Consider the following 15077-nt stretch of genomic DNA (forward strand, 5'->3'; position numbering starts at 1 on the left):
AAAATAATTTTAATGAACTACTTCAAACCAAACTCTCTGGCACAACAGCCCTACCAAGCAACGACTGCTCAGCCCAAAGGCCTGCAGATTATGAGGTGCCGGGTGGTCAGTATGAAGAATCCTCTCAGTCGCTATCTCACTGTCAGATATCTCCTCAATTGTAATCATGTAGGCTGATTGGACCTCGAACTAGCCCTCAGATTCAGGTAAAAATTCTTCTCCTTGCCAGGAATTGAACTCAGGGCCTCTGGAGAAGGGACAGGCTTACTTATTTATTTAGCGCATTGCTATTAGTGCCAGAAGTGTCCTAAAAGGCTGGCCTTGGGATTTGTTTATTGTCATGGCAAATGCTAGTCATAATGCTGCAACCTTAATGTGCAAAATGACATGTTTGGATTTATTTCTGGCATGAAAACAATATTGCCTCTTCCAAGGTCAATAAGAACTTGCAGTTTAACTGTTTTCCCTTAAAATAAGTAACTTACTTACCAACATGTGGGCACTGGGTTCAGTTAATGATATGGGTTGTGGCTTTAATTAAGGTACAGCCACAGCATTTGCCTGGTGTGAAAACGGGAAAACACGGAGAACCATCTATAGGGCTACTGATGGTGGAGTTCAGAACCCACTATCTGCCGAATGCAAACTCGCAGCTACACGACCGTAACCACATAGCCAACTTGCTGGGTGGTTTTGATTTCCTCTCCTTGGATTTTGATTCCTGTTTTTTGTTTGTTTTTTTTACCGCCTGTTCTATATAAACATTGAAAAGGTGACGGGGACAAACTGCAGCCTTGTTTCTATTTTATAGCCCTCGATTTTTACCATTGCAGACTGATTGTTGCACTGATTGTAGGTAATCCTTCTTCCTTGGTGTCCCATCCTGATCACCTTCAGAATCTCAAATAGTTTGGTCCAATCAACATTATTAAGTGCCTTTCCTAAATCTACAAATGCTATGCATAGGAGCTTGTTGTTCCAGGACATGAAAGATTAATTCAAAACACTGGGCTGAGTATTTCAGAGGGTAGACCACTGGCCTTCGGAGACCAAGATGGCAGGTTCAATCCTGGCACAATCCAGTAGTATTTGAAGGTTCTGAAATACGCCAACCTCATGTCGGTAGATTTACTGGCACATAAAATAACTCCTGTCGCCACCTTGGGGCCTCCAAACAAACCACAGAAGTATGGTAGTTAGTGTAGTGAGAATACAAGGTGATCTTAGGAAGCCCAACCTCCCTATTTATGATGACATTACTGATCTAAATTGCAATTGGCTGAAGTCCAAACACCTGCCACATAGTTGCCCAGAAATATAACAATAATAATCGTATTGCCTCAGCTACCTTGTGCAAGCATTTTAATTTGATGCCATTCGGTTGTTAGTTGCCCAGAGTTTAACAGTTATTTTAATGCAAATATCCTGTGGAAAGAAGAATGGAGCTTGAACACCAGCCTTCAGCTTTAGACCCGTATTTAAATAAACAAAACAGCCCACCATGTGCTTTTGATCCACCAAGCAAAACATGGGCACTTTTAAGGGTAACTGGATGTGAAACCTTCCTTTTTTTTAAGGCCCATTCTTTAGGTTCATAGTTAACCCTACAAGTGCCAATGCTATATTCTGTAGTGTCATGCATTAATGCTGAAACTTTAGTGGTTTAGAAAATATTTTATAAAATTGGTAAATATTATCATAAAGCAACAATATATACACCATTTTTATCATAAAGCATTGTTTCATGATAAAAATACATATAAAAATAAAAATATTAGAAGTAAAGATCCTTTATAGAAAGCAAACGTTTTGTTGGTTTGAATTTTTGTTATCTTGAAAATAAAAAGTGAAATTGCACAAAAACAAAGGGGGTCATCATAACACATAAAGAGAAATATACAATGCTGAAATAACCCTGAAAGTTTCAAGAAAATCTGCACCTAATTAGCACTCCTCGACAACTATAGGAGAAGAAGAAAACATTAACTTTTTTCTTGTAGCTTATTCTCATTCTACTTCCTCTTCCTGGGCTTTTATCCTTTTGTGTCCCCGTGCTCTGAAGAAGTGCTGTAATTGATCCCAGCATGTTTCATGGACTCCCACATTACAACCTGGATCACATTCGTTTTTCTGCTGTCGTCGCACATACAGTGCACTTCCTCAATTGTCTGCAATGGTGTATCATCATTTGGCAAATTATCCAAACTTTCTCCAGTCTCACCTGGAGTTTCAATGTCCTCAGAATCACTTTCACTATCAGTTTCACTAAAGTCACTATCCTCTTGTAAAATATCCAATTCAGTTAGCAAGTGTTTACATTTTCAACGCTGTTGTTTACTACAGTCACATGACAACTACTACGAGATTTGTGTGGACATGAAACTCCAACAAAAACTACCAAAAGTGACAATAGTGGTGATAAGTGTGAACTAGACATATTCAAGTTGATGTATGAATGTTTCAACAACAGATGACATAACAGTCAAGAAAACACACATTGACTGAAGATCTCAAAAAGCCATCCTGGCACCACAGGAAGGCGCACTGAACCACTTTTAGCGATCCTTGGCACTCCTTGGGTTAAGAAACTACTTGTTCCAAGATTATCAAACTTTATTCACCTTACAACAACTAGGGCAAAATACATGCAAACTATCATCTATTTATCTGAAAGCAACACGATTAATTCTGGATGATTTGTGACAAAAGAATAGTGTTACAAAAATGTTGTCAACTTGGGGCTGGGAAGACTTGGGATTAAGGAGAGGAGATGTTCAACTAAGTGGTATATTCCCAGCTGGTGCTGTTCTTTCTATTTGACGCCCATGGGAGTCTGGGATGATGATGATAATGATAATGATAATGAAGTAGGAAGAGAGTGAATCCCAGTGTTAGCACATAGCCTACTCCTGTAAGGTTTTTTTTCAATTAGAATTAAAGAAGGTTCGACCTATTCAATACAAAGTGTGTTGTACAAGGTGTTCACAACATGTTATTTATTATTACTAGTACCGGTTTTGACGCTTAATGGCATCATCATCAGCTAGAAATCACAAAATGGGCAGGGTACATAACATGAAATTGTATAAATAATACATGCATTGCGAAGTACAAATGATTGACTGTTTTTACATTAAGAGCTAGATGAATAATGAGTAAAATATGATGGCATAATATAACACATAAAGGCGTTATAGTCTAATGAGGTAGGTAGGTATTGTACAATAAAATTGGTCTGATGAATGAGAGTAAAAGTCTTAGTATAATAATAAAACGATGCGGTAAAATTGTCCACTCTTCTGTTGTTATCAGTGGAGATATATAGGTCCAGGTCCAGTGTTGTGTGTGGTTGGCAAGGCCATCAAATATTTGTTTAAGGCCGGTACACCTGACGTTGAGTGGTCGAATAAGGCTGAATTTTGAGGTCGTCTCAGCTCAACATAGGTGATGAAGCTTAAAAGGAAGAAAAGCTAAGTTAATGGAATGGATAACTAAAAATGGGTTCGCGGCCGAATGTGATGGAATATGGGACTCACCTTGTTCAGCGTGCTGGTTGTATGTTGTGAAAAGGGTTGTGGACAAGTGAGATGGATATGAGTAAGTTGAGTGTGAGTGGAGGTGAGGTGGGAGGGGCAGAAAAAGGAGAAAGGGGGTGGAGGGGAAAGGAGAGAGGAGGGGAGTGGAAGGGATGGGAAGGCAGAGTTTAAGGCGGGTCAGGGGGATGGAGTGGTGGTAGTGTGCGACATAGGAGATTGTTGTGCAGAGCGTAAAAGATCGATTTCTTCTTCGTGGATTTGATGCCTCTAAAGACTTTGATTAGGAAGTCGAAAAGAATATTAGGTTTTTCTGAAATTTCATTGAGGTTTAGATTGGGATTGAAAAATTGGTCTAAATGAATAAAACAGTTTTCCATAACATCGAGTAAAGGGCCTTTTGTTTATGTTCTTGAGAATTTCTAGGTCTTGTTCTATGGTAGCCATTGTGTAGGAAATTACACATAAATTCAACAGGAAGCTGCTGCCTTGCAGATTTGGCAGGGGACTGCTAAGGGCTAAGGGGGATAACCCTGACAGAAAATTTTCTTTAACGTTAGGCCTAACAAGTCAGTTGGAGAGTAACTGCAATCACTTTCAACACTTATACGAGCCTCGGATGCAAACAAAGAACTCGGAGTAGACAACAGCACGCGCAGACTCACGCCAGATATGATGGCTTACAGCCTGGTGCAACAACCCCAGAGAAGACAACACACTCAAATAGGAACAATCATTGTACTGAGTTTGACTGGGAAATGTGAAGAGTTAGTGGGCATCATGGAGAGAAGGAAAATATCAGTCCTAGGACTGAGTGAAACTAAACAGAAAGGTAAATGGAAGAAAAAGTTGAAGGAAACTATACCCTCTACTGGAATGATAACAACAGAGAGATGAGAAATGGAGTAGGATTGATATTGTCAAGAGAGGTAGATGGTAGTACAGAGATCCAGTACATCATTGAGTGGATTATAAAGGCAACAGTTCATGTTAGGAAAGAGAAGCTGACACTGGTGCAAGTGTATGCCCTTCAGACAGGTTGCAGTCAAGATTAAAAGAACAAGTTTCTCGAAGACCTAGAAGAGACCATCAGTGAAGAGAGGGCAGTCATCATCGGGTACCTCAACGCATACCTTGGGACAGACAGGAATGGCTAGGAGAAGGTGATAAGACCACATGGCTATGGGAGAAGAAATTCAGAAGGGGAACATCTCCTAGACTTCTGCATAAGAATCTGTTTGGTAGTAAAAAAAAACAGTTGGTTCAACAAAAGAGTCAGTCACAAGATTACCCGTTACAGTAGGATGGAAAGAGCAGGACGGGCATTGTTTATTTATTTATTTATTTATTTATTTATTTGGGAAACCAAAACAGTGAGAAGCCGAATTACAGAGTTGACTATGTCATTACAGATAAAGAAACAAGTAGACTTGTGACTCAAGTCAAGGTGATGCAAAATGAGAACCTCAATAGCGGCCACCGGTTGTTAGTAGCAGATCTGAAAGACATTAATGTACCAAAGATAACCAGAAAATTACCTAAGATTAAGGCATGGGAACTATAACAGATTGATAAGAGGATCGACTATTGGGACCATATAAGAGGGCAACTGCCTACAGAAGAAGTGCAGAGTGGTGAGGTAGAGTGGACAAGATTAAAAACACCTTGATAAAAGAAGCAAAAGAGGTTTGCGGGAAAACAATTGCGGGAGTAAGGGGAAAAGAGACACCCTGGTGGAATGGAAGAGTAAGATCCTCAATAAAGGGAAGGAACACAGCACAAAAAGAACGAAATACAGAAAAATCCAAGCCAGAACAGGTAAGGGACAAGAGGAAGATCAGTGACCTTGAGCAAGTTTACCGGGACAAGATGTTGAGAGTTAAAGAGTAGTAGAAGAGGAGAAGATAAAGTGCTGGGAGAACTTTATTCAAAAACTGGAGGAAGACAGCAGAGGCAATATGAAACTATTGTTCAGAGTGGGGGGAAAAAGAAGGAATTCAGTTTAAACCATCAAAGCGATTGAGGATCCTAATGAAAACCTGGCCAGGAAAGAAGAGGACATCAGAGAGGTTCTGAGGAATAATTTTGATCACCTATTGAATAGGACAGAAGCAGATCAGAGAACAAAAAAACCAGCTATTGAAACCTACATGGGCAGAAACAGAAGCAGCCCTTAAGAAGATGCCGCAAGGAATATCCCCAGGAATCGACGAAGACAGCATGGACATGATTAAAGCAGCGGGAGTCTAGGGTTTACAGTGGCTACACAGAGTGCTCAATGCAGTTTGGAAAGATGCCAAGAGATCTACTGATTGGACCACGGGTGTCATTATTCCCCTGTTTAAGAAAGGAAATCACCGAAAATGCTCCAAGTACCGGGGAATAACATTCATTCCTTATGTGCTTCAGATTCGTGAGAAAATCTTAAAGAGCAGATTGTGAGTCATCTTAGAGCACAGTTAGAAGAGGAACAGTATGGCTTCAGGCCTAACAGCTCCACAGCAGACCTAATCTTAAGTGTCCATTATGTTAATGGAGAAATATTGGGAGAGAGACAAAGATCTGTTTATGGTTTTCCTTGACATTGAGAAGGCATATGACAGCATTGCAAGAGGGAAGATATGGGAATGACTGAGAAAAAATGGAATGTACCAGAGAAACTGGTGAGGAAAGTTCGGATGCTGTATGAGAACTGTACTAGCTGTGTGCGATTGGGTGATTGACATTCATCCTGGTTCCAGATCAAAAGTGGTGTCCAGCAAGGCAGTGCACTATCCTCATTATTATTTATCACCATCTTGGATGACATAATTAAGAACATCAAGAAAACCTCTGGTGAACTATATGCAATGGCTTTTGCTGGTGATGTTATGATCTGAGGAGAAACTGAGGAACAAGTACAATGAAAACTGAATGAATGGAAGGTTAATTTCCAGGAGTTCAATCTTAAGATAAGCAAACTCAAAACAGTAGTGATGACAATAAATAGAGAGGGACGACCAGCAAACATCATGCTAGGAAATCATCCACTAGAAAGTGTGGAAAGCTTTACATACCTCAACAGCATAATATCTCGAGATACACTAGCTACAAAGGAGGTGACAAATAAGAGTGCAGAAGAGCTCTCACTTTTACCAGCAAGTACGAACACTTCTCTGGGATGCCAACGTACCAACCAAATCAAAGCTGGTGATGTTCAATCAGTACTTCATACCAATTTTAACCTATGGTATCGAAACCTACACCCTCACTAAGAAAGACTCATCAAGGCTTCAGGCATCTGAGATGAAGTTCCTTAGGTTCACAATTCAAAAAACCAAACTGGACAAGTTAAGGAATGATGTGGTTAGGAAGGAACCTGGGATTGTTACATCATTGTTAGATCAGGTCAGCATGTCCAGATTGAGGTGGTTTGGGCATGTAATGAGGATGGAGCCAACAAGGACAGCTTATTTTGATGGTGGGAAGACCAAGAACCCACTGGATGGACACTGTAAAGGTGGACATTGCAGATCGGGGAAGGACACTGTGGGATATCATTAACAACAGAATGTATCTCAATAAGAAAGAATGGAAAGGCTTGCCAACAGTACCCAGTAAACTGGAATTGTAAAATGATGATGGTGATTATGATGATGAAAGAATTGGGCCCATTATTCATTCACTAGTAAGTACACACCACAGTATTAGTTTTTATTACAAAGGGGTTTCACATGCAGCAAGTTAGGCTTTTTTTTTTAAATTCTAGTATTTATAATTAATTTTGCATGTTAAGATAACCATGTAAGTGGAACTAATCTTCATCAGAAAACAGAATGAGATAGAGAACAATAACTCTGCCATGCACGTTATTAATAATCCATTCACAGAATCTAATCCTATACTGACTACAGTAACTTACAGATTTTAACTTACGTAACTTCATGGCTGTACAAAACTGTAGGAAATTTCTGGTTACTGTGAAAGATGGCAAAGAGATTTTCTAGGAGATGCTCAGTGTCATTGAGTACTGCGCATCCTTGTCTTTGCTTCTGATCTCAACTCCCCCCTTCTGGTGCTTTTTCCACACCCTAGTAGGGTCACATGTGCTAACTGTGTCGCACAGCCGGATGCCCTCCCTGACACCACAATCCTATGTAGAGGAATGTATTCACTATTGCGTGTTTCTGTGGTGGTTGGTAGTGTATATGAAAAGGAGAATATTGGAACAAACACCAACACCCTGTCCCCAAGTCGGAGTAAGTAATGATAGCTACAAGATTAAAATCTGCAACCCCACCTCGTATCAAATGCGGGAACCTCTGAACTGAAGACCTTGATGCTGACCTTCAACCACGAAGTCAGACTTATCTCAAACCCCCTATTTCCCAAATCGCAGAGTTTTTAAAAAAATGTATTTGCTGTACATCACACCGAAACAGACAGATCTTATGGCTACGATGGGATAGGAAGGGGCTAGGCGTGGGAAGAAAGCGACTGTGGCCTTATGGTCTTAAGGTTCAGCCCCAGCATTTGCCTGGTGGGAAAATGGGAAAACCAACCTCGATAGCTGCAGTCGCTTAAGTGTGGCCAGTATCCAGTAATTGGGAGATGGTGGGTTTGAACCTCACTGTCGGCAGCCCTGAAGATGGTTTTCCTTGGTTTCCCATTTTCACACCAGGCAAATGATGGGGCTGTACCTCAATGAAGGCCACGGCTGCTTCCTTCCCACTTCTAGTCCTTTCCTGTCCCATCGTCGCCATAAGACCTATCTGTGTCGGCGCGACATAAAGCCAGTTGTAAAAAAAAAAATTAGGAAATGGGAAAGCACTGAAAACCATCTTCAGGGTTGCCAACAGTGGAGTTTGAACCCACTATCTCTCGAATGCAAGCTTAGCGCTGTGCGACCCCAACCGCACGGCCAACTTGTTCTGTAAATATGCAGTACAATTGGCATTTTTCTTTAAATAATCTCCTGATAGCCTGAGCTGATTTGGCAAGCACATACAACTCATAAATGCTTGTTGTGGAATAGAATACTTAGGCCGATTATTAACTTTAATGTTCTTAGCACACTGCTGTACACATGCACTTTCCAGAACTGTTTAAGGTCAGATTGATAACACCCTCAGAGTTCCCACAAAGCTCAGGATTCCTGGCCTTGGCTGACCTTGCAGCCGTACCTACCGCACACACAGGCAACTCATACTCTGCTCACCCAGTAGAAACGTATCCTAATGATAAAAGAACCCCTTACTGAGAGTGTTGTTCCATTGCACTTATTGAAACAAACAAAATATCAGCTCTGTTTATACAGGGTATATGGTAAACGGTAGAGTAAGCCAAAGGTGCATGAAACTTCCCTGAATAGGAAACATAAAACATTTTGTTTCATAATCCTATCAGGTATAGTTTTTAAGATATAGCCCGTTGAAATGGGCAACGCTTGTGGCTGGCGCATGACAAAGACGCCGCTCGGGGCGTGCTCAATCGGGCAGCGACTCTGTTTGCTTCACTTGTCTGTTGTAGAAGAAGCTGGCAGATGACTCACATGTGTGTTTACATGATCACTAGGGCGCGGTTTCTTATGTAATTACATATTCCATTCCTTTACTTGTAGACAACTGAAAATGTCAGCGAATTGTGATTCTGATATGGTTGTGTTTCATTTTACATACACTAGCGTCAGAAAGTTTAGACTCACCTACGAAAATTAATTTCTTAAATAATTGTTTTCTGTGTGATGATAAGTGCTACTTTAGTTCTGTTACTTATGTATGTCCTTCAATGTGCACTATGAAAGACTTGATTGCAGCCTCCCCCAACGCTATTGACGTCGCCCAATACTGGGCAAGCATCATCTAGCTCTTGAATATTGTTGCTCTATCTGTGATTGTATAATAGACTTGTATATTTGTATAGTAGAAATGTAGATGTTGCTTTTTGTTAAATATCTATAAGTTGATACTTCTGACACGAATAAAGAAAGAAGACTTATGTATGGATGCTTTCAGCACTTTCACAAAGCTATTTCAGTGCATATTGCGAGATTTTACTTTATCTTTTCAAAGAAGTTGACAGATTTATGATCCCAGCTCTTACTGCCTGCTTCTAACTGGATAACTTCCAGCCTTTTCCCAGGTAATAAACATGCCTCTCTCACGTGATTACTTGTCCTTATTGTTTCCTCGCTGTCTTGGAAGTCAACAGTTAGCCTACAGAAGTTATCCTGAGGAGTTGTATGTTAATCTCTGTACCATATTGTTTATTTTCTACATTGTTATCTGGGCACAACTACGGTAACAACACATATCAAATAACCGAATATGGGGAAGAAGGCTAATATAACCCAAGAAAACAGAGCGTGGAGGGGAGGAGGTGCAGAGGCGTGTCTCCAAGCACACAGTGTGCAGGCTTAGCATTGGCCAGCAGGTATTCATCGCTGATCGCGCGGAATTTGAAATGTCGTAACTTTTAGGCCCCGTAGTTAACGCCCTAATGAATGTTGGCGCCCAAAATTGATGCCGACATCATTTTTACGTGTACCTCAATGTGTTTTCCAAGTTTCATCACGATCGGCGATTTAACCATTGCCGATGTTTCCTTGTTAGTGATATTACATATTTTTACATAGTATGTGAGGAATGTAATTTATATATATGGGTAATTATTTAGAAAAAAAATTGTGTCAGCTCATTAATTTTCAGACTATAGTTAACTAATTGGCAAATTTTATCCAACTTCCTGCGATGTTGAATGGTTCTTTCCAGCCTACAAGATAATTTTATCGGATAAGTGTCAAAACATCACAATAGAAAACATGGGGACACACTGTGCGTCACGATAAAAGAAAATTACCATACTATTTATGTTACTTAATAGGGGTTTAAAGACAGGTTCTCTATTAATTTCATTTGTAACATTTATTTGCTTCATTTTCAGATCATGAGAGCAACAGGAAATTAGCTGAAACAATTCTTTGTAATATACTCCATGATTTGCACTGCATAACATTATTTTTAAATATTTTAAGTATTTTGATTATGCCCTAAAATTGATTATGTAATACCGTCAAAATTAGAAAACAGTAGACTATGCAAATTATATAAAGCAACAATGATGACTTTGTCATAAAATACGGATTAAAACAATTTTATTGTCTCCTATTGTAAATTTAGTGCATTAATACTACTACATATTTTATGAATGTTACATAATTGATTCATAATCACTACATTTTTATGTACATATTTCACACTTTGATATTACATGGAAATACGGCCCCTGATGATCACATGTAGGTACTCTGCGATGTTGTCAAGTTAATTATATGTTCTCAAACTGCATTGAACATAGAACAGTCTTAGAAATAATTTTAAAAAATGATATTAGCATCTTTTCACACCTGGCATTCTCCTGAGCCTGGCTTGCTCTGGTTGTTAGCAGACACTGTATATGTCCTTGTATGCATCTTGACATTGAAGCTGGATCTAATTGTCATATGTTTATAATCCTTATAACCCTCTCCACCCCATCTAGAGATAAAACTTGCATGTCAGACAGGTTCCAATGCAGTTGAAAATTATGTTATATAGGTAAGTAGAAGAGAAAATGTTGTATTTTTGGTTCTGCTGTCATGAAACTGGTACACGGATAACATATCAGTAGAACTGATGTTAGCTCTAGTTAAAAGATTACTTTATATGTAACACTTTTGTTACAGACTGGAGTATCTTCCTGGGAGGTGTATTCCTGTGCTTTCATAGCATTCGTCGGAAAGTGGTTGAACTACAAAACAAGATTTTTATGCTTTGGAGAACTTGTTGTGAGAGAACTTTGGGTGCAAAGTGTAGTGGTTTCATTTAATGTCAGCAAAATGTGTTCTGCTTTTTAGCACTGTTATTTTATTGTTTTCTGTGTTAAGGTGGAATAATTCTTAAAGATGGAGGATATAGACATAACTAGAGAAGAGGCACAAAGACTTGGGGAAGCATTAAAGACAGAAGAATTCCAAAAATTGCTCAAAGAGTATTACGACGAAGTTAACGATCCAGAAAATAAGAAAAAGTACCAGGAGGAGGTGACTCAGTTTGAGAAGGAAAGGGGTTATGACATCACCTTCATCAATCCTGAGCCAGGATACGTGATCAAGACCAGTGTGGATGGGGAGAAGAAGGCTTTCATTAACATTTGCATATGTGATAAGATAGGGAAACCTGCATCTACTGCTGGGAATCGATCCGGAACAGATGGAAGGAACTGGTCCATTCCTTATTCTCTTGTAAAACCTCGGGAGGATTTGGATAAAAACGGCAAAAGATGTTTCGTCTATGATGTTGTTTTCCATCCTGAAACTCATCGGCTTGCTGCCAGTAACCCTCAGTTCAAAAACGCTGTCAATTTAACGGCATTGGATGCCATTGAAAACAATCTTGGTGTTAAACTTGATAGGAAAAATTTGAAATTTCCAAAACTTGGTTATAAAGGAGCACCTCTACCTAGTATGATCAGAAAAAAGTCTGAAAAGCCACCCCCCAAGACTGATGATGGGTTTGATATAAATGCTTTTGCTCCACCCATTAATAATACATGGTATAAACAGAATACAAACGAAAATTATTCCGTCAGCAAAGAATCACGTAGTGAAAAGGATAGTATTTATACTGTTCCAAAATATCTGATAAAACATAGAAGTCCAATTGATATTCAAAATTATACCAACGATAGATTTGCTCCTGCAACAGCATCGTTACCTAAAGAGTTGGTGATTGAAATTCATCTACCGTTGCTAAACTCTACTGAAAGCGTTGTTCTAGATGTGATGGAGAAGTCTGTTTCACTGTTATGTGAAAAACCAGCAAAATATAAATTAGATTTGGTGCTGCCGTATACAGTCAATGAAGATGCTGGCAATGCAAGATTTGACAAATCAACTAGGAAACTGATCTTAACTCTGCCTTTAAAGTACAGACAAGATCTAACTCGTGAATGTGATGATAGTGGAGTGGAAAGCGATTTAGGTAGCCGAACTCCAGAAACCAGCAGTGGGGATGATGATAGTATAGAAGCTGCAATTAATGGCAGGATTCCTAAAATAGAAGAGATCAAGTCTGAGACAGACAGTGGGGAAATTAAAGTTGAAACAAGTCAAAGCACTTCATTTTTAAATCCTAATAGGCATTACTCATTACCTCCTTATATCTGTGATATAAATAATAATGTGATTAAATTAACCTTCCAAATCAAGAATGTGGATCCTACTTCTGTTGGGCACATCTTTTTCGGTAACAGTTCCTGTGGCATCCATATTCGTTTCTCGTCTATGGGTTCTGGTTATTTCCCTTTGCACTATGCCTTTTGTGTGAGATTTCCCTCTGATTTCAAAATTTCTGAAAGCAAGAAGGTGGATATTGAGACATTAGATAATTATGTCAGTGTCCAATTTGAGCTCGAACCCTGTGATACTCTTCTAACAGAGTACTTTGTTGGTGTGACTGAGGAAAGTTTAGAAAGGAGAGAAGTATCTGAAGATACAGAGGAATTAAAATCTGCACGTAGTAACAATGCAGATGACTGTTTTGTTTCAGCATCTCATGGTGGTGAGGCTGGACCCAAGAATGCTGAAGTAACATCTTCAGTAAATATATCATCTCAGATAAAACAGAGAGCACTGGCCCGCACATTATCTGAATCAAGTGGAGATGATTTCTCTTCGAGTCCTAGGAAAGGTATCTTAAAGAGAACTTCACGAAGTATGTCAGAATCCAGTGTTGATGATTTCTTTTGTTCCTCTTCCTTCGAGATGATATCTGAAGAAGATGATGGGAACAATCATAAGAAGTCAGTACGTTTTAATGATGTAGTGTCCCAGAAAGTTTACCGCACAAATTCCAGCATCTTGGGACAAAGGAAGAAAAATCAACGCAAAATACGCAACAAGAAGAAAGCTCAAGAGAACAGACGGGCTAGCGAAAGCGAAACATCAGACTGGGAAGAAAAGGAAGATAAAGAAAAGGGTGACAAGACTGGTGCTAGTGATGAGAACGGCAATGAAACAGATGCGCAAAATGGAAAAGATTCGCTGGAAATGCTGAAGACAGAGTCAGGAACAAAGACAACAGGAAAACAAAATGAATCAAAATATGAAAAGGTTGAAGTTGAGGTAGTGACGGACATGATGTTTGATCTGGATATGTAGGTTTCTGGTAAAGTAATGTAATAGGGAACTGAAGTACAAAAGGCATGCTTTAGGTAAAGTTTAGGTGCTCTAAAACTAATGGGTTTTAGTCATATGAAATATTTCTGCTAAGTCAGTACTAGGGTGCAGTGTTTTTCTTTTTTTTATTTTATATAAATACGACATACTTGCCTCACAAATCCTAGTATTAAATCTTGATAAGAGGTGATAAAGATTTTAGCAAATTCCAGTGAATAAAAGACTATGTTCTTGTATATTACTATTGTTATAGCATTTTGTAATTACTCAAGTTGTTATTTGTTTTTTAATAGGATCAGTGGACTGAAATTTTTAGATTGATAAACAGGGCCCTTTTTTTCTGACTAGTACAAAGTTGATTATTGTAAATTAAAATGGCAGTTTTGTAGAAGTTTAGGTCAACTGGATGAATTAGTAAGTGTGCGAATAATAACGCAAGAAATTTGAATTTATTGGAATGGAAACACAATGTCAGAAGGGAAAGACCCTGTCATGGAATATTTATATCCTTGATTGTGGATTAATGAAATGAACCAATAAAGAAAAGTTGTTTTGTTGAAAAGCATTGTGGGTTCCTTTCTCTAATTTATGACAAACTTTTAGGAAAGAAATGATCAACCAAAATAAACCATTCTTACCGTTATAGAATCCTTCCCAACAGGAAAGTTTATTTTTTTCTTTCCTTTCTTTTTTTTGGGAAATACATCATCATTTCCCTCTAGCCGATTGGAGACATTTATGGTACTTTTCCATCTTCTGCTTTCCTTCTGCCATTCTTGTTGTGTAATTCTATCCATTCCAGGTTCCTTCTTCTAATATTGGTTTTGATCAAGTCTATCAATCTTGCTCTGGGTCTTCTTCTTACTCTCTTTCCTCAACCTTCTTCCTCCTCCTCAGTTCTACCATCAACATTTTTACTCCAATTTCCTTTCTGACATAATTTTGTTTTTCCTGTCACACGTCTTAGAAATTTCATTTCACTGGCTTAAATTTTACTCTCTCTCTCTCTCTTCTTGGCACTGCCCACGTTTCCACTGCAGATGTAACTAGGGGTTTACAGTACACCTTACACTTCCTTGGTACCTCCTCCTTCCAAACTAGGTTGCTTACAGTCTGGTAGAAAATGCATTCACCTGTTGCTCATCTCCATATCCTGCCTTGTGTTTTGCATTAGTTTGCTTCCTAGGTATTTGAAGCTGTAGAAAATATATTTTTAATGTTATATTTTTAATGAACCTTTATAAATTAGAAGGAGCTGCCTGGTCGAGGCGGCAAAGGCATGCTCTGTTCGTCCAGAAGAACATGGGTTTGAATCCCCATCAGGAAGTCGTAAAATTTAAGAAACGAGA

General features: G+C 39.0%; 1 protein-coding gene across 2 annotated transcripts in view; it reads left to right on the forward strand.

Moving 5' to 3' along the window:
• Positions 1 to 14286, forward strand: part of Nop17l (Nop17 like) — a 102903-nt gene extending 88617 nt beyond the window's left edge. For both annotated transcript variants that reach the window (XM_067156312.2, XM_067156311.2), the window contains one exon: positions 11236 to 14286. In XM_067156312.2, coding sequence (XP_067012413.2) covers positions 11455 to 13710 — 2256 coding nt within the window. In that variant the 5' untranslated portion in view covers positions 11236 to 11454 and the 3' untranslated portion in view covers positions 13711 to 14286. The remainder of the gene's footprint in view (positions 1 to 11235) is intronic.
• The last annotated feature ends 791 nt before the right edge of the window (positions 14287 to 15077 follow it).

This window comes from Anabrus simplex, chromosome 12, assembly GCF_040414725.1.
Source record: "Anabrus simplex isolate iqAnaSimp1 chromosome 12, ASM4041472v1, whole genome shotgun sequence".
Lineage (NCBI taxonomy): Eukaryota > Metazoa > Arthropoda > Insecta > Orthoptera > Tettigoniidae > Anabrus > Anabrus simplex.